Raw genomic sequence first — 21,183 nt, 5'->3', positions numbered from 1 at the left:
TCATTAGTAAATCAACGTATAAATAGTTATTGCAATTTGCAGTTTTACCTGTCTTAGACGACACGATTCAGGCACGCTTTACTTGCTTATGTGGTACAGAGAGTGGTGAGCTTGTGAAATTATTATCTAGGTCAATATTAGTACAATTAGCTATGCCACAAGAAAAATAGACTTATTACACGATTGTAGAGATAAAGATATTCTGTACATTGAAGTCTACGTTACTAAGCGATGCTAATATTGAATTTTATACAATGGGAAGTGTGATAACAGCATAATCAAGTTCATGGTAGGATTACTGTACATGAGACCAGTTAAGTTCTTTCTAAACTACATTTAGACAAAGAATTAAAGTAGAATGTAATAATCTTAATATCTCAGTTTAGTTGAAGATCATGTTTTTGACCAGTAATCTAATAGTAATTACAAAACAGGAGCCTGATGTAGTCACAATAAAAAAATCAGTTTGATAAGAGAACTGACAATGCAAACTGTTGAATCTGCAATTATTGTAATTTTAGAGGAAAATAATTGTATCACTAATTATAACAATGATAATCACAATAATAAACAGGAACACACCATAAAGCTAATAGTTTTCCACTATAGTGAACTGTTCTTAACTGTTCCATTGAATCTATGCATAATTCTTGTTTAACCTCATCAAGTAAAGGGTGATTAGATTTCAAAACTAAACATGGATGATTGCAAACTGCTTGAAAGTAGCGTAGAGCATGAAAACCATGTGATGTAGAAACGCCACCAAACGAGGAAGAACGATATTCAGAATAGAAGTCACCACTACTAGTCGATACAAAATTCATCACTTTTTGTCCTTCATCGGTTTTTTGAAATGATTCATACAGTTTACGCTGGAAAGAAGAATATTTGATATACTTTAAGAAGTAAATTAAAAACATTCAATGAAAAGTAGACAGTGCATAAAACAAGAAGATAGTAATATTCGACAAGTGATCCACACAGAAGAAGCGATCATCATTATAAATGTCAAGGTGACAATCGTGGAATGAATAACAAATAATTAAATAATAATGCATTATGAGGCAAGAAAGAGAATGATAACTATTCAACTGAAGTTATCGTTTGTCAATCAAATGGATAAGAATAAAAAGGTTACTGTAATGTTGGATATTTTGAGCAAACACCAGTTACTTGATGAGAGATTTCATATAGTGTAAGCTAGTGAAAATCTCACTATGAATTAGATAGCTCACATTTTTACTAGGATTTCGGACTACTGTAAGTGATTTCAAAAATATGAGTGAAATTGAGACCTTTTATAATAAAAGCGATGTTTGTGGAAAGGTGAGGAAGTTTTCAGGTTTCAAAGATCCCGGACTATCTCATGATCATAATAGGTCTGATTGCATCAACATTTTTAGTGGTTTAGATCGTTACTAATACCAGTTTTAATAATCAGCGTATATACTAGAACAGTTGTTCTTCTTTTTACCTACACTAATACAAATTAAATAAACAAAAGACAAAACAATTAGAACAAAACTCACTTGAATCGGTGTCATTTTACAAGCGAAATCTTGAATAATCTTCGGCGGTAAATCTTGCATAACATCCTCTTTTAACCGTCTCAACATAAATGGCAATACAAGTCGATGAAGTTTCTCTAGTGCTAATTGACCTGCAATGTATCATGGAAAAAAAATTGACAAACATTTATTTGTATTCAACTTAGATTGATTTAAGTCTCAGAATAATGATCAAGTTCAGAAATATCCATCACTGATCATCGAAATAATAAAATATACATTTTTTTTATAGTTTCCTCTTTACCCTGATATTACTGAAAAACAAACATGTTTAGCCGATAAAATTTCATGAGATTTATTTGTTTGTTGTGCTTATAAGTAAATATCCTACTGATAAATCTAAATATGTGACGGATTAAAAGAAATTTACTTAATAATATCGAACCGAGAATAGTTTGATATACGTCAATTAAATGTAAATATCTCGTAGATCAGTTCATGAGAAAACACGTAAATCAATGTTTTCATAGTTTAAGTAACGGTTTAATCGTAGCTATACCACCATCGGATATTAACAAGCACTGAAAAACGTTTTCGTCCTATTATTGGACATCTCAGAAGTGTAAATCTACGATTACGTCACAAGGGATCGAACTCTGGATGTACGGTCATACGCGAGAACATTTACTTCCTAGACCACTGAGTCTGAATCCAATCGTGAACATGTTTAACTTTAATCAACTTGCAATATTGCCTCTCGTGGACCTCGTTATACAACTATTTGATCACATTTGTAGATGAGTTAACAATGACAGCTACCAAAGTTTTTTAAAAGCTGTTTCAAATTCCAGGTTATCATGAGTCACAACACTTTTCACTATTTATTCCTTGAATATCACATTTTAAGTATGATATTATAGGATAGTTTCAGAGTTGTTGAACTTTATACTGAGAAGCAGAATGATAGTGACAAGCACTTACATAATACATAGAAAGTAAGACCACAACAGATAATGCTAAATCTTTTTAATGTTACCTTCACGATCATCTATGTACATAACCACATGGATGTTGTGAATTAGAGCTAACAGAATAGAATTTACGTGAATAATAAATAGTAGAAAAAGAATACACATATTTTAAGTAATTCAATTGTATAGTGGTTAAATTTATGTAGGATACAGTTAACTACACTCATTATAAAACCAAAGCTATTTACAATAGTGATACTTTTTGATGTGTGGGCGACAATGACAATGATTGGTTGTCTTGATGAGTCAGACATTAGATAGGATGACAGGTGTTATATGTGTTATATATATATTCCCCTATCCTTATTATGTATTGACCGTTATTGATGGACCGTTTCTTGTGTCGGATTTTGGTGTGGAAATATATTGACGTTGTAGTCAGGCTAATCTCGTGTTTTCGATCTGAGTTGTGTTGATGTCCTGTAGAATAGACACTGGGTGGGGATCTAGTGTAGATATTCGTCTAAGGTAAATTAGCGTCCCACATACGTGTAAAAAGTGAAAGGACTGTTATAACCAGAAACCTCTAGCGTTATGATCAGCATCCTTTACGTTTATAACACTTTTGGATAAATCAGTCACTACAATTTTAAAATTTACGTGACCATAGAATGAAGCAGAATACCATAACTAACCTGCTTGTTGGTCAGATTTAGAAGCTTTCGGATCTCGACTAGAAGCCACAGGACGTGCGAATTTCGCTAAAAAGTACTGTTCTGTACCCAGAAACTCGGGCATAAGAAAGTCGAATAGAGACCATAGCTCAGTAACTCTATTCTGAATAGGTGTTCCCGTCAAAATAAGACGGTGCTGAGCAACTAAATGTTTTACTGCACGAGTGACCTAATATCAAACAAAAATAGAACGATATATGTTCACACATATATGATAGTAAATAATCGAAGTTAGCAATTATTAAGAGGGTAAAAATTCCAAATAACCAGTAATAAAACAAATTCTAGCTGGGAAAAAACAAATGAACAAATCTAACTTTTAGCTCAACACCTAAGCTGAAGTCACAGAAACGAAGAGTCAATACAGATTCATGAGATTTGTACACTATAACAATTATCTTCTTCGAGAATTCCCTATTTCGATATAAATTACTTTTGTGATATCAATATCAGAAAATTGCGAGAAACAGTATAGACGCATGATTAGATGAATTTAATTAGAAATAGCTGTGTACAGCACAGATTGTCATCAAGATACTTAATTAAGTGATAGTGTTGATTTTACGTTCGATATGATTCGACCAGAACAAGAAAACCTGTGTATAGTTTAATTCGAATAAACTGATTGTCGAGCAAATTGAACATGATACGAAACGAAACATTTCAGGCCAGAAGTTGTAAATAAACTTTTAAGAAAGCTATAATACTTTTCAAAATTACTATGGACAAACTGAAAAAAAAACCCGGCAAAGTCGTTTTCCAGTACACAACAAGTAGTGATTCCGTTTGCATGTATAGAAATATGGGAAAAACAAACAGGAATAGCTGGTGACTGATTGTATAGTTTCTAAAACGTTAACGAGCAGTATTGAAGATTAGAGACAAATAAGACAACTTAAGTAGAAACCTAATTAATCATCCCTTACCAGTCGAACGGATATGAATCCCTCCAAGATATATAACTGGGAAATGTTTTTGCATAACCGAATGTTCAGATTATCCTATGTGATCTGTTTGAAACCAGTACATGCCAATAAGCAAACTCAATAGCTTCTATGTAAGACAGTCGATTGGTGGGAGCAGGGGATCAGCTACAATAACAATGCTTGCTGGTACAGACTAACATGTGAACATTTTAGACTGACTAATTAAACAATGTAAGCCACATGATACTAAACTAACAAATTAGAAATTGCAGGGAGTTATAAATTACAATATCATTGTATATAAACGATTACATAGACGAAAAAGAGAAAGCTTAGAGGAAAAACTATTTGATCGTTAAGTATTCATTTATCATTAGGGAAAATGCACATACATGTAACGAAAAACGAGAAAAGAATAAGCAGAACAAACAGACAAATCCAGTAGTGAGATATCCGTGCGCAAACACTCAGATAATTACAAATACAATTTGCACGTCTCATACTAATAAGACAATGAAAAAATACCATAGAGAAAACCATAATCAGAAATTAATAAACTGAATTTTACACGTGATATTAAAAAAAGGCAAGTTGATGGGAGGTATATTAACAAGAGATTTTAAAAATCTATTAGAACAATGAATTTCCAAGGTTATGACAAATGTTTGAACAGAAAGGAAATGAATATAGAGTAAATCAACACAAAGCTTACCTTTGATTTACTACTTTTGATAATATGACCCTCATCTAGAACAATATAATTCCAGTTGACTAATCTATAAAGGTAAACAAACAACCAATGATTTAGTGAATATATGTGAGATAAAAAGGGGAAAGATAAATGAAGAAGGTGTTTGATCTGTGGTAATTAAAAGAATGAACTAGAGGAAAGGAATGTTTCAGTAGAGATAAAGACTGGGATTAAAGACGCGGCTATTGAGCTATTCGAACTATAACTGACCAACTGTTAATTTTCGCACAGTGATTGCTTCTCTTGGTTTTTTTTTTATCAGATGCTTTGGAAGTTAGTAATTAGTGCTTGATGGGTTAGCAAAAGAAATCTGCGTAGTAATACGTTTTGTTTTGGATTAGAACAGCTTTAACATAGGTATCGCATACTTACAGTAATGTTGTTGAGCTACCAGTTTTTTAATGTAGAGAAAAATTGAAAAGCTTCAAACGTGGAATAGAATAAGATAAATAACCATATATTAGAGCATTAATAGTGGAATGAAAGTTGATGTGAATTGCCTACGTATGATTAAAATCTTTTAATAATGTAGAGACTCGTCAAGACTAGCAGGTAACTACTGTAAATACGAAAGATACCAAAAATAAGTAGATTAATTTGTTTAATTTAACCCATAACGTGAACTTAGTGCAATCGACTGAATAATGCCAGGGATAACCAATATAACCAAAATCACTCAGAAATTGTATATTTATTTCAACAATTTCCTCCAAGTACTTTGTTTGCGGAAAAGGAATTCATGGGCAATGGTTATGTTCCGATAAGAATAGTGAATGGTAACTTTACGATCCATTTATGAACTAGTACTATGCATATATTTTTATCATATAATTGTTAAATAACTAAACTATTCATATTTATGTCTCTCTTATTATGAGCTTTATTTTGACTTATGAACCATTGTTATACGATTTACCATTCATGAATTACTCCCTGTCTATCATTTACTATCTCCGTTATTCAAAGCTACATCTGGCTAAATCTTGTAAAAATGTTGTTTTCCTATTTTATGGTATGATATGGTCTGTTTGATTGGTATATAAACCCCAGTATGTTTGAAATGAATGATTTATATTGCAGAGGCTGTTATTGGTGTTCTGGACTTAACTGGCTGGAGTAGGCAGAAAGTAAGCAGAAAGTCCGATAAGTACTCTAGACTGCTCGCACGCGTTTTAAGCGTCGTTGGTCCGATTGATATATCACTGCTCTCTAATTGTCGGTATTATCGCGTTATACATCCACAGGGTATCCAGACCACAAGTTATAACAGCAATAATGTTCAGTAGCATTCCAAACGATATCAGTTATTGTATCTCAAAAATCAAGCAATTAAGAATAACCGAATAATCAACAGATATACACTTTACATAAGTAAAATTCGTACAAGATAATGAAATAGAGACGATTGATCAAATAAAACGATTACAGAATGAGGTTATGTATCAAAGATCTCAGGAACTGTTTGTAAAGAAAATAACCAAATATTAATGCGGAAAAACTTACTCCAAAAATCCTACATCACTTCGAACCAAGTCATACGATGTAATGATTACATCATACTGATGTAATTTGGACTGAAGGCTGAGTATAAAAACAGAAAACACCATCTATTGTTAAGGGATTAAATGAACAGACGTGAAATATACGATATGCACAGTGGGTTTTTATTAACTTGAATGTCAATTGTTAAATCAGAAGTTTGAACTTATTACATCATCGAACACAATTATCATGGGCGAACAGTACCACTAAGTCGTATACACGAAGTGTAAACCAGATTGATTATGTCCAGAACTATAAAAAACTGTTAATAGACTTGTATTAGCAAACTACCTATAACAAACTTCAGTATAACGATAATAATTTTAGTAGTACACGTTTATTATGCCTGATCAGAATGGTATAGATAATGTGAAGAATATACTATAAATCATAACGGATAAAAGAACTGCGTGATTACATACAACTTTCTCACAGACTGAGGCTAAAGTCACAAAAATACATTGCAAATAAAACACAGAAAGTAACTAGATAGATAAATTGAAGTAGACGAAGTGGAATTGAGGCAGTAATTTGTGTTAATTGTTTGATGAATGAACAAAATTTATAAGTAAGAAATTGGGGAAGCATATAGTATTTTTTAATACAAGATATGTGCAGGACGGCTTATTCAACAGGTGACAAGTAATAAAAAAAAAACTTTAAATCATAAGGCTTTTGCCGCTAATCTTAAGCATTCTACGGAGTACCTTGAACAGCTAAAACAAAGTCGTGCATAATTAAATCCAAACATTAACGACAATTAATGTAACGCAATCAAACAATAATATTGAAAATCCTATAACCAAACAGTCGAAAAATGTTTCGGTTCACACAAAACGATCGTGTTTAAGTTAATAGTTGAAGGAAAATAGCTTACTTTTGTCTAACTGAGGGACTGCCGCCATAAATCAAAGGATTTAAATCTTCAGTTTGTGCAAAATGTTGTATTTCATGAAACCAATGAGCACATAAAGTAGATGGACAAATAACTAGGGAGATTGGGGGTTTTCCATCGACCTTTGTATCCATCACATTTGACTCATTAGACACATAGTATTTATTGGAGTTATGTGTTGCCAAACATTGTTTCAATTCATGGTGACTACCGGCTAGTATACAAATCGTTTGTAACGTTTTACCTAAACCTAAGTCATCACACAATACACCATTTAGACCGTAACGATTAAGAAAGCACAGCCAATTTACTCCTTCCTGTTAACATTGAAGAAAGAGGCAATATGGAAATAATGATAAAGATATTACAAAAAAATAAAGTTAAATACCAATTGATGATATGAATAAACGACAATTAACTAATGGATGATGAATAGTATTTTGTAAAGTAGTAGCAAGTGTTATACAAAAGTAAAAACATCTGACATTTTGATAGGGCGTCATAATTCATTAGGTGTTCGGTGACATTGAATTTAGCATTATGAAAACTTCAATAATCCGAAAACAAGTTCAAAAAGCTAAATTTTTTGATCCATTTTTTTTTAAATGAGAAATAAAATGGACTAGTCAAGACAATATCACGGTTGACATTTAGTTTGTTTCCATATGTGAAATCATTGTGCGACGAAATACAATATACTAAGATTGTGATAAGATGGGAAGCAGTTTGAAATGATTATTGAGTTACCTACAAAGTAGATATCATCGAATCTTCTATAACTTCGGAAGTCACAAGGCCGATGACTTTTCTAACGACTAGAGCAACAATTATTATAGGTACACAAAATGTATGCAAAATTTGGGAGACAGGGAGAACCATTCAAATGGCTGTGGAAACGAAAAGATAAAACTTGCCACTGATTGGATGAAGTGAGACTCATTGGATACAATCTGGATAGAAGAGATTAACTTCAGGAGAGGTTTTATCGTATTCTAGTCATGAAGGGAAAATACTTCACACTGACAAGGAGTTGCACTGATGCTGTCCAAAGAAGCACGGTAAGCACTTATAGGATGGGAATCTCATGGATCCAGAACCGTCGAAGCATTCTTCAAGACAAAGAAGGAGGGTATTACAAGGAATCTCATCCAGTCCTATGCACCGACGAGTGGAGACGATAAAGACCAATTTTATGGAGGGATAGATGGAGTCGATCGTAGAGAAGTGTTCAAGAAATTATACAAAGTGTGAAAGTTAATGAGAGAATAAGTAAAATTGACTAATACTTAATCCAAAGCTTGTGAAACACTGATTAAAAGATGAGTGCTTAAACTAACTAATCGGAATGTCTAAATTTCATGTTATATCAAGGAGTCGATTTGCATGTCACTGAATTGACGCTGTTTGTAATGAGAGCATAGCATTTGCTTGTTACTCACGTCTTGTGTCTATTCAGCAAGTATGATGTAACGCACTGACAGAAAAGGTATAAATGAAAAAATCTAGAAAGAAGGATACTCTTGTTTTATAGAAACACTTAAGTGAGGTTGACATTGAAGACAAAACGGATAGCTGACTTATGGATTAAGCAATTTAGAAATAGTAGCAAAAAACAACAACACAGTAATTGAGTTCGTTTCTTTTTGTCAAGAGTAATTAATATAATTTTTGTGCGGGTTATGAAATTAGACTGATGAATTATTACAATTTGAAACAAAATTACTTATACCAGACAACGTATTTAATTGTCGTCTATGTATGTGTGCACACGTGCTGATGTTACAAAAGACGTTTAATTTGTATAGACTTTGTAAGGGGCGGGGTTGGTACAACCTAATAATTACTTCTTTTTAACAACACTTGACTAGATCAAAGCAGCTGGAACTCAGATTGTTTCATTGTCGCTTTGGTTACAATCCTACAAGAAAAACAAACACTAACAACAGTAACAATAATAGCAACACACAAATGTTCACCTGTTGGTATGTTCGTAGTGTACCGTTTATTTTAATTGGTAGATTGTATGATTGAATACGATCAGGATGTAGTAAATTATCAATAAATTCACGTTGTGCAAGACGAATTTGTTTAAATTCTTCCTTCATTTTTTCAGGATTTGGAATGGATGACTAAAAGAAATGAGAATGGAAACAATGTAATGATTAAAGATTGTAGAAATAATAAATTACGCTTTACCCAGAAAAAAATTGGTGTAATTATCCGAATATCAAGATGTCAATCTTATCTAAATACTTAAGTAATGAGCTACTTAGTGCAGGGGGTCGTCTTAAATATGGATATGTAAGACCCATTTCATCATCAATTTCGAATAACATACAACATTTCATTAAAACTAATTGGCATGTTAAAACTATTAATTACGTATTACCTGTTTGTAATTTACTCAGAGGAATTACATGTTATGCTTAATAATCAAACCTTTTTTAACAGTTAAGCTTGGAAAATAAGAAATCTGGTAAGAAAACAAATTTATTTTTAATTGGTACGTACGTCCCTCGTGTGTTAAACTGAAAGCCAACTTAAAAAAGAAGGATGCTTGTTAAATATATTTTCATAATAAGATAGTATATAATAGATCCAGTTTAGAGTGTTATCTATGTTGACAATTTCATTCGGTGACATAAAAAATGTTCTCAACTATCTCAAAACACAAGTACGTTATATACAGATTGTGAGTGATTGAATTTCCCTGAGAAACTATGACAATGTAAAAGCTTAATAAATGAATACTTCAATCTTTACAAACATGGATAATAAATTTGAATTCCAAAAAGACAAATAAACACACCTCTAACGGTAGTAAATTCAATAAAGCTGCAAATAATCTTCCCGCGATAGAACGTATATGCTGATTAGAATTCGATATTAATCTTAATGTTGGAGTTAGTAATAAAACTACATATGGTAAAAACAATTTCAGATTATTAGATAATAATGAACTTGATCCATCTTCACTATTACTAATAACAGTAATGTTATTTGTTTTAGTTGTTAATTCGTTTGGAAGTTTTGACTCAAAATCTGACGTCAATTGTTCATTCACAGGACTCATAAAACATCTACACATTGATAATAATGAGGATGACTTCGAATTCGGTTCAGCAAGTGGATCTTCAAGAATAACTGGTGGTACACTTTGAAGAATATAACTGGATGAATTATGCATGTTGGAGAATTTGTCAACAATTGCTGTAAACAAAACAAGTTAGTGAAAACAAAAATGATAAGTTGAAAACTGTCAAGGTACAAACGAAAGTAATGTACTGATAACAAATTTGTTCATCAATAAACCACGGTAATCATTCGGGAAATAGAATTGAGCATTTGTGACTGAAAGCCATGAGTAAAAAAGTAAATTATCTAATCAGTTCAAAACATGTAAACAACCTATTCGTGTATTTCACGTAGTCTATTTCAAACATCACACATTACAAATAAAACTGAAATTGAACTTACTTAAAAATGTCTCCAATGTACCGACACATATTGTTGATGAATCAGTTGGCAAAAAAATGCCGTTACTAGTTAACAATAGTAATGGCAATAAGATATTTAATGTATAAACAGGTCTTAATAAAGTTAAATCAGCAAGAAGACGTGCACCGACCCGACGATAAACAATATTTGGTAAACGAATAACTAATGAGGCTAACCAGATAATTTGTTCAAATGATATATCATCTTTTTGATCACAAGAGCTTTCTTTTTGATCTGGATCAATACAAGGTAGAATAACATTGAGACATGAAGATAATACAATCAATCCACTAAGTAATTCATCCTGACTTGATTTAGGCAAATCTACTGATTTCAGTTTGGACATATTAAATTTGACTTCTGTAATCATAAAACAGTAAGAAAAAAAACAAAAAATTATTAGATAGAGATAACATCCAGGATTACTCTTAATCAAATCAAGTTGTGTTGAAAATTACCACGTACTTTCCGGTCTAACAATTAACATGAAATGAATAAAAGTTATGAACACAATTTAGTACGAGTTCAAATACTCCTCACTGACCTATATCTTTTGTTGAGTGAAAATTTTAGTAATTACTTGAGGATACCTTTGTCATCTAATGGTTGATAGAATATGTAAATTCAATAAACCTTTTTAAGTATAATAGACAAGCAAATCTAAGAATATCATTTTAATTTGATAATAAAGTTGTAAATCATGATTCAGTAGTGAGAACGAGGTCTAAAAATACCATGACGACTTATTTTACTGGTAAGAATTACGAAGAGCTGTAAGGTATATCATCAAGATAGAATCAATACAGAAAATTATCGTTTATTTGAAACGTTTGTAGGAAACGTATCCTGATACATACATATTCATTCCTTAAAAATATGTAACTACAAAACATCTTATCATGGTTTGTTTTTGTCGTATGGTTGCTGATGTTAAATGATGAATTAATATAAACAATTGTCAATATCCCGAGTAAAACAGCTAAAAGTTCTGAATATATGTTTAATAAATGTCGGTGACTTCATGCCAGTGATATCGTTTTTGGTTGTAATTTCGATATTAATAGAAAAATTAACCACAAGAGAATAAACGAAAGAAAAGCGACAGAGAAATGGACGATGACATACCATCGGTCAATTTCTTCAAAGTCAAGTGAAAATTTCCTCTCCTTTCAGGTATTTCTCCACCTTCTTTAATAAATTTACCATTTTCTACTGAAATGCCTGATTGGCGATATAAATTAATAACAATTTTCACCGGATTTATCCAAAACAAATGCCATAATGATGGTATGCCTAGGCGAAGACTATTCAATGAGGCATTTGATAAACGATGTAAACAAGGTTTGTGATCGATAGGTTCCATACTCTTACTTGATGATGACCAACAAGTTTCACCCTCTTCATGATGATATAAATTGATAAATGTATAACAAATGCAAGACAAAGAAATGTAAGCCCCACGATGTTGAGAAGATTGTTGTTGTGTTTCAGACGATGACGACGTGGTTGTAACCAAGTCTAATCGATAGGTCTATATATTAGGTATAATGTAAATGAAGATATGATCAGTAAGTGAGCAATATATTCAAAATGAAAACCAAAGGAATGAACACTTTGATCAACCAAAGTAATTGTTAACTACATTAGTTGTGATAGAGAACAAAATAAATAGATTAGCAATGTATATTCCCTAGTCTTTACTGAATTTAATCAAGATATGAAATTCTTTAAATTATTTATGTTTAAGATACTATTAGCCCAAAGGTTTAATACAAACAATTTTAAATTTCTTTTCTTATAAAATATTTTAAGGTGAAGTGAAATTCCCTGGCTAACAACAAGTACAAAAAAATACCATGTGAACAATACAATTTAATGATCTGTATTGGAATTTTTTTCTCAGATTGTATACATTGACTAATATTATGAAACCATTGCATACAATTAATGAACTATAAGGACATGTGCAATCAATAGTTACCGTGTATAATAAGTTGAATTTCATCTCTCTTATAGTATTATATATTTTGAATGGATAAAATAATTATATATATTACAAAAGTATAGTGATACAAACATAAATGTCCCATTGTAGTGAAGGAGAACAGAGATGAGAACAACCGATTGCTTATTTAGCACAAATTACAAAGTTTCTCGATAAAATAGAAAAACCATACTCTGATACTTCATTTGTAAAATGTTCATTAATTGTCTCAGGCGTCATTATTCCTGGATTTCCACACCGATTGCTTTATGTTTCTGTCCTTTCCTTTTTGATCTTCTCAATCTTCTGCTGCCAGATAATCTATTCCTCACTCACGATATATACTACTTATATCGGTATAAGCAGTCCACACCACACTATCATAGACATAGTCACTTAATTCTGCATTATATCAAAACCATAGCACATTTCCTTAAGAAGTGCTATTTAAAATTATATGTGCTTTAGTGATATACTTTAAATTGAGACTGAGAATTTACAACATATTTTGGAAGAAGAGTTCAGTTCGTCTACTATCAAAATCCTTGGAAGTTGGATGGGTAAAGGTTTGAAAGCAAAAATGGATTGTCATTACTCTAACAAATTATCTCAGTGGAAATCGGATGAATAGAGTGAGATACTCGCACGTACAATGGTCATCGTCTACATAGTTATACAGTTAAATGACTAGTTTCTACCTATCATTATCGTTATCATAGATTCACGCAAACAATATGTTGAACATCATTACTGTTAAATTTGCACGTTCAATGATGAATGACGTGGTCTGAAATTCAATAATTCCAGAATTTTCTCAATAAAAACAATCCTTTCAAATAAGTCAACGGAATCAATATGAACCGAGTAGGAAATATTGCAGACAAGGCACCGGGACTTTGGTAAATGAGTTTTAAAGAAACAAGAAATTATCGAAGTACAAAACCAGTTAATTGTGAATGCTGAGAAATTAGTATTCTTTAGGAACTGGACACACGAAATACAATCTTACTGAATTCATTTTATCAGTGATCGGACAAGAAAAAACAAAACAGAGCACACGTTAGAAGTTTTCACAACCCTGGAAAGGTTGGAGGTTGTTCAGGTTTTAGATCATCCCTAAAATCTTAACAGACTTCACTGAGAAATTTGATCCACTTGAGTGAAAGGTCCTTTCTATGATGCGGTACAGTCATAAACATTCCTCAGATTTGCTCACGGTGATTTTGTGTTTGCGGCAAAATTTGCGTAGTTGGCCTATTTATTGAATTATTGATGATTTACACAATTTCAAGACAAGAAATTATTTTTTACCATAAAGAGAATTGGTAAACATTCTATAACAGTTAAAAAATGACGAAAAGGCAAACAGTGGATAGAAGCTGGAAAAGAATAGAACTTACAGAGAGCGAATTAACACATGCTATTTTAGTATCAAATGATGATTGATCTTCATTGGGCTGATCACTTGCTTCTGATGACGGATTTGAAGTACTTGATAGAGACAACAAGAAGTCTGGATTGTATTTGAGTTCGTTAATACGTGAAAGTGACGCAAAACAATAAACCAATCATATATGTATGGAAAGATAATGATTTTAAAAATTAGCAATACAGAATTGCATACATTGTTGAACATCACTTAAATTAAAAAATCGATCAAATTTAAACAACTACTGAGAACCTAGAAGCACTGGATAGTAGTTTCATCCTAGTATGGAACTCCTCAGCAGTTTGTATCCACGACCCTGTAAGCAGAAATCAAAACCAAGAACTTCAGTTTCGCGCGCGAATGACCGACTTTTAGACTAATGAGTTGAAGTTCAGTGATGGTAAATTCTAACTTGAACTAGTCTACGACAGTGCGCGAACATCTTTCAAGACCTAATTTCTTAGTTATAGTTCCTGCTTACGGGTTTGTAGATACAAAGTGATGAAGTGTTCTATACTAGGATGAAACTTCTTTCCAGTACTTCCAAGTTCTCATGGGTTGTTTAACTTTGATCGGTTCATGATTTCAATGAGATTTTAAAAGTGTTGCACAGCAATAAGCCGTAATCAGCGTCTGAAATAAGGAATACCAAAATTTTTTAGTATACTAATTTATCTAGTAATTCTAAAAGAGAAGAAACAAGTTTTGCAGGATAAAATGAACTCATTCTATTAGTAGAGTCCATCGGTATCAAACACTTGCAATCTGACATACACAGGAAGAGTGTAATTAGCCTCGTTTTGCCAGTGACCGGGTGGTAATCAAATAACCCTTTTATTTTACATATTTAGATGTTCAAGTAATACTTCTAATCATATTGAGTAATTACACAATCGCTTGTTAATATCATAACACTTACGCGATCCACTTTTACCTTCATCATGACTACTAGTAACTGAAACACCATAAATCCTACTACTTACGAACACACAAATATACATCGATTGTAACTATGTTTATTCGTATGCTTTGTGTCCTATTCTTTTTACTTTTATGATATCGACTTTGTTTCGAATAATAATCTGAACTTTACCAACAATTAGATTAGTAATGTTAAATTTGGGTCTTTTACAGATGATGAGAAATCATGAAATAGAATGAATTCATTTTATTTTTTCAAACCTCATAGTTCATTTTCTGTTCAGATTTATTCAGTAATCTGATGACATAAAAGTACATTGTTCAAAAAGCAACATGAGATTTATGACAGTCATTTAAACAACACATCAAGAAAGTTGTATGCTTTGACTCTAAAAAAAAAGGAGTAGGGAAAAAGTGAAGACAATTGGAGTAGAATGAGACTTCTTACAAAAATATAAGACTGTAAATAAATTAATAAATAAGTGAAACTTGTGACTAACCAGAATCAGATTCTACCAAATAGGAAGTTAGATTTTTGATTACTTTGGTAGCAGCTTTGGAAGTGTTTGGAAGTAAACTTTTATTCGTCAACAATGTTGATGATGATTGTGATGGGAGATTAGTGCTTAACATCTTCCACTCTAACCACAAAAGACGCGCTAAACAACTGGCAGCCAAGCGTTGAAGATGTACACATGTCCCAATTGGTAAAATATCTATGCATGCCCCGACAGCACTGCTATTACTACTACTACCACCGAAAATCGATGACGTAGTTGTAGCAGTAGAAGTAATATTGTGACGGGAATTTATTTGAAAAATACCATCGGTGCCTGAATTCAATGATCGCACAGAATTATCGGATTGATTTATACATGGTTTCACACATCGTATAGTGTCCATTAACGGACGAATAAGCAAACTTAAACGACCTGGTAAAATCCAATTCATGTTAGCAAATGCACAGGCTATGCCCAATTCGACACTAAAAAAATGTTTTCATAAAAACAGAAAAATTACCTCAAGAATTCTATAAAACCAAGTTAAAATTTCAAGAAATGGAATAAGAAAATTAAAGGTTTGAGTATATACGTGTTAGCTACGAAGTAAGACAACCTATAGAATAACTAAATTCCAATAACTCACATACAACCAACTATTAAACAAAAAGTCAATCTAATCTACAAGGCAGTGGAGCAACGTAAGGAGATGCAGTCGGTGATTAATGATTGGTTCATACGCCATTTGTTTCTTCTGGATATTGGAGCCCATGTCGACCATTCATTCTTATTAAGGGTTTTCCAACTCCGCTATGTAAATCCTCCGTACCACCAAACTAGTTAAAGCGCCGGACATTCGCTTTTCGTCCTCTCAGTTTCGTAAACAATACCCTCACCGCGAAAATGTGGTGAGTAGGACTTCCCCGACACTGACTGTATACGCGTGCCCATGTGAGAGCGTTTCGAGAAGAAGGAGCAACTCCCCCCACCCTCGGCCGTACCAGAGCATTTGGGGGGGTAGTGATCACCCCGAGGAGAAACATAGTCAACGTTTGGTACAAACCTTGGAAAAAGATTAACAAATTATTTATTCTAATGATTTCTATTGTGATACAAAGCTGGTTAGTGAATTTATTTTTGTAAAGCTTTGTACTTTCAAACTGATTGTGAAGCTTTCGTTATTCTTCGGAACAACATAAATAGTACTTCAGATAGAAATGGGTCATCCGAATGTCTCCATAGATGCCTGACAGTCTGTTTATCCGACCTATATAGTAATTACCTGCATATTGGTTTTAATTGTCTACCCTTTGAACTGATTTGGGATCCTATATTTGTTTATGATTTTTCTAATCGGTTGATAATTCAGGTTGGTGTCAAAGTGTTTATTGATTAATGATTGACCAAAGTAACATACTTTCAAGAAATTCCCTCATATTTTTCCATTCTCTCTGTCCAAAATCTTAATATTTTCCTAATAGAACGTCTGTCCACAATTGCACACATGAATTGATATAAGCGAAGATGAATCATGGCGTCTGACTAGTTATTGTTTATGTAAACGAAGATGGCACCCGATTTGTTCCAAAATGTCACACCACAAAACCCCAGCGATACATACATCTGATCTACAATTTTTTCTATCTCAAGCGGACTTATTATATGATAAGAATGCTATAACTAAATATCGAGACATATACATGTAGTAAAACGGCAGAAATTGATGATAGGAATGTATGTTAACTGGGACAATGATAAGATATAATATCGCAGAAAGAGAATAAATAGTACTACACTGAAATAATAAATACCATGAAAAAAAAAACTATCCAAACAGGTAACTAACCGATTTCCCAGATATAATTGTAAAGTAAGACAATGGTCAACTGTAGTTCGAGTTCTTTCAAATTGACAATGCAAGCGATCCAATAGAGATGAATCAACAACACAAGATACTTCATTCTCTGAATGCTGTTTTTGAGCATGAATTATTTCGGCCACTTTTTGAAGTAATGTTTTACAATGAACTATTGTTAAGACACCGCTGAATAAAAAGGAAGAATAATAAAAACTGTAAGTTGGCATCATTTACACGAGAAATTCGATAAAATTATATTTATGCATTACTGCACTTGAATTGACAAATAGGAAGAATGAAGAAACTTTACGATAATTTTCGAACTCCATTTCAAACGGTTAACTTTTAGAAACAGAAATAAGCATATTCTATTCGGTTGAGGCAACGCGTAATACGTTATAGTAAGGGTGGACAAGAGTTATAGCAAAATTAACCAGAAATATAGTTGACCAAGATAATGAATTTTAAATGGACATAGTTACAACAAGTAAACATGAACTATATCAAATGGAAGACACGTTTACATACCGGACAATATAGAAATAAATTTGATAACGTCTTGAACAGAAAAAAACATCACAAGTAAAGAAATGTTGATGCGCGGATTTCAATTTCTCGCATATATATATATATATATAAACACATAAATATTGGTACAAGGAAGCACCTGATAAATATGCGACTCACAAATCTCATTCGATTTGATTTGTGTGAGGGCTGTGATACTGCCCAGGTGCCCAGACTGAAGCAGGTGGTTTTCTTAGGGGGCCACACCCGGAGCCTTTGACCTAAAGGTCTAGTCCACAAGGCAGTGGAGCATCGTAAGGAGATGCAGTCCCATGGTAGCCGGTGACCAACAGCTGGTTCATGCGCCATTTGTTCCTTCAGGATACTGGAACCAGCCCATGTGCACCATTGGTTTGGAATCAGGGTTTTCCAACTCCCCTAGGTGGATCCTCCACATTCACCAACCCGGTTAAAGCGCCGGACATTCGCTTTTCGTCCTCTCACTTTTGTGAACAACACCCCCGCCACGAGAAGGCAGTGAGCAGGACTTCCCTGGCAGAGGCTATAAATTGACGTGGCCATATGAGAGCATTTCGAGAGGGAGAGCAGACTCTCCCCACTCTCGGCCGTACCAGGGCATTTGGGGGCTTCCTGTACCAATATTTATGTGTTTAAATATATATATATATATATATATATATATATATATGTCTGAGTAATACATGATACAAGGTATTATTGCATCTTTATGGCGTTCTGACTAGGGAATTGGGAACGGCCGAGAATAATGAGAGCTAACGAACATTTGGTATATGCAGTAAATAGTATCAACATACTTTTAGTAAGGACAAGGACAGAAATTCGCAACAGTTGAGTAAAGAGATAACGTGATGGTTCTAGATGTCTGGTAGGGCAATAAGGTGAGCACAGCTTGGGTTTCGAATTCAGTAAAGACAGCTGTCTCATCATCTCTGGTATGCCATAACAGTTTCCCAGCTGATGCCGATCCGTAGCGACAATCATCTTCACAGTGAACTAATCTCCAGCTAATCTAATGATAATCCACTCAATTCGCTGAGCGAATCGATACGTAATATTCTTAAAAATCTTCAAAAATACCAAGAGCAAGCAATTATGGTCAATAAAGAGTAATTGATATAAAAAAAAAGAGGAAACTGCTGTAAATCTGAAGTTTGACAAACAGAAACTGAAAGCTAACAAACAAACTAATTTAGCTGCTAGGATGGCCTCCAAATCCCTGATGGCGAATACTTCGTCAATCGAGAATGAAACATTTATCATTGATCCTAAGTGGTTCAAGACGGTCTATTAAATTGCATCCATAGGAAGTTAGTTTGAATCAGTAATGCATAAATAAGTGAATATTTTTAAAAAATCAATGTATAAATGATTAATGATGTAGACAAAGTTTAAAATAAATCGGGCGCGAAGATTGAAGTGTTAAAACACACTCTACTAATATTCTAACGAGAAATATGTTATAACTACAATCAAATGGATCAGTAAACCGAACCGATGGATCATGGAAATGAAATCTATTCCACGTAATGCAATTTAAGTAACCGTGTAGTAAGGTTATTCTTCAAACAACGTATAACTCGGAGTCTTTAGGAGGAACTTATAGTTGATCACTGAGTTACATTAACATTTATCTGTTAACCGAACGTAACAGTTACATTCTTCAGTAAACTGAAACAACAATGGCACTGTAGCCGAATAAGTGTGGACAGTTGTAAAAAACATGAACCTTATAGTGCTGAGAAAGTCAACAACATGAGGACATGCAATCCTTCCACCTGTTGAGAAACTGGAGAGAACAACTTTATCTACTATGAATCGCAAATATACACAAGGATGTGTTTTCCTGGGTATTGAATGTAACTGAGGTAAAATCATCGGTTTATGTACTGACTTTTTAAATACATAATTACAAATTTGGAATCGTTCCATACAAGTGAGTAGTATTTAAAATTGTTTTAAGACCTTACTTTATTGGAATTTGAGAATCAACAGGAAGGCCACCACTTTTCATCAGTCGAATTAATTCACGACAATCTTCTTGCATTAATTTGAAAGGAGCTAAAAGGGTAATTATTAATAACAGACCAAATATGAGAAACCGGTATGAAAAAACCTAGTAATTATAAATCAACCATGTTATTAGATTTGGAACTGAAGATTTTCTAGTTTCAAGCTAGCATGCGGAATAAAACAGTTAATTATTATTAGTTTCCATGGCTCCGCTAGTTGAGATCAAGAAAACTTTTAACAACAAGAGTTTTACATTTATTGCATAAATGTATACAAGATTCAAATGAAGACAGTTATTTAAAATCTCCGGATTATTCCGTTATGATTTGTAGTTGGACTTGCTAATACAGTAGAAGAAGTACTACTGTAGTGAACAAGAACGCTAGTTGGGGTCAATCGAATATATTTTAGCACAACATTACAGAATATCTCACTAAAATATGAGAACCATATAGTGAATACTTATTTTGCAAAATAACATTCTATTGTCTCAATTTGACTGTTTCTTCTGCAAATATCCGTTCATAGTCTCCGATTATAATTGTTCATGCATTTTCGTACTAATTGCGTGCCGTTCCCATTCTCTCCTTATCGATCTTCTACTGAAATACATTCAATGCCCGACCATCACCATATACAACTTATGTGGATATCAGCAACCCACACCACACTACTACTAATACAAGGATAGGATCTTGTATGTGAAAATTATGACATTGGTGTACAAAGGTAACAACATTACTAATAATAAATGACATCAGGGTAACCTCACACCTCCCCTTTCCAAAGCAATCCAATAGACTAATAACACATCATTGAATTGGTCTAGGATGTTATCTGAAAGCAGTTCTGAATCTCAAGAGCCTAAATATTTGTTTAATATATCTGTTACGCTGAACTATTGTCGAAATTTATACCTTGAATTCTTCAACCTTGCTAGTAACAAAGACATAAATTACAGCACCTAGAAACATATTAACAGTTTATAAGTAACCATAGAACAAAAAATAGAATAATGAAGCGAAAAATTGTTTTCAATAACATTATTATCAAGCTCTGCCGTTATAAGTCTATAATTAATGTGCAAATATATATATTCATTCAATC

At 32.9% G+C, this 21,183-nt stretch overlaps 1 protein-coding gene across 2 annotated transcripts in view; it reads right to left on the bottom strand.

Moving 5' to 3' along the window:
- Smp_158610.1 (helicase mot1, putative) overlaps window positions 1–21,183 on the bottom strand; it is a gene marked incomplete at its 5' end in the record, with an annotated part of 54,569 nt that overhangs the window by 7,313 nt on the left and 26,073 nt on the right. The window contains 14 exons of one of the 2 annotated variants that reach the window (XM_018799975.1): window positions 583–872; window positions 1,530–1,660; window positions 3,175–3,382; window positions 4,852–4,915; window positions 6,394–6,471; window positions 7,310–7,644; window positions 9,304–9,456; window positions 10,137–10,537; window positions 10,805–11,185; window positions 11,951–12,356; window positions 14,210–14,322; window positions 15,660–16,144; window positions 17,506–17,703; window positions 20,034–20,124. In XM_018799975.1, coding sequence (XP_018646567.1) covers window positions 583–872; window positions 1,530–1,660; window positions 3,175–3,382; window positions 4,852–4,915; window positions 6,394–6,471; window positions 7,310–7,644; window positions 9,304–9,456; window positions 10,137–10,537; window positions 10,805–11,185; window positions 11,951–12,356; window positions 14,210–14,322; window positions 15,660–16,144; window positions 17,506–17,703; window positions 20,034–20,124 — 3,334 coding nt within the window. Of the gene's footprint in view, window positions 1–582; window positions 873–1,529; window positions 1,661–3,174; window positions 3,383–4,851; window positions 4,916–6,161; window positions 6,472–7,309; window positions 7,645–9,303; window positions 9,457–10,136; window positions 10,538–10,804; window positions 11,186–11,950; window positions 12,357–14,209; window positions 14,323–15,659; window positions 16,145–17,505; window positions 17,704–20,033; window positions 20,125–21,183 lie in introns of those variants that run through there. The other variant, XM_018799986.1, reaches the window with a different exon arrangement.

The sequence above is a fragment of the Schistosoma mansoni genome (genome assembly GCF_000237925.1).
Source record: "Schistosoma mansoni, WGS project CABG00000000 data, supercontig 0142, strain Puerto Rico, whole genome shotgun sequence".
NCBI classification, from domain to species: Eukaryota; Metazoa; Platyhelminthes; class Trematoda; order Strigeidida; family Schistosomatidae; genus Schistosoma; species Schistosoma mansoni.
Note: the sequence above shows the minus strand (reverse complement) of the source record. Positions and strands in the feature narration are given on the sequence as shown.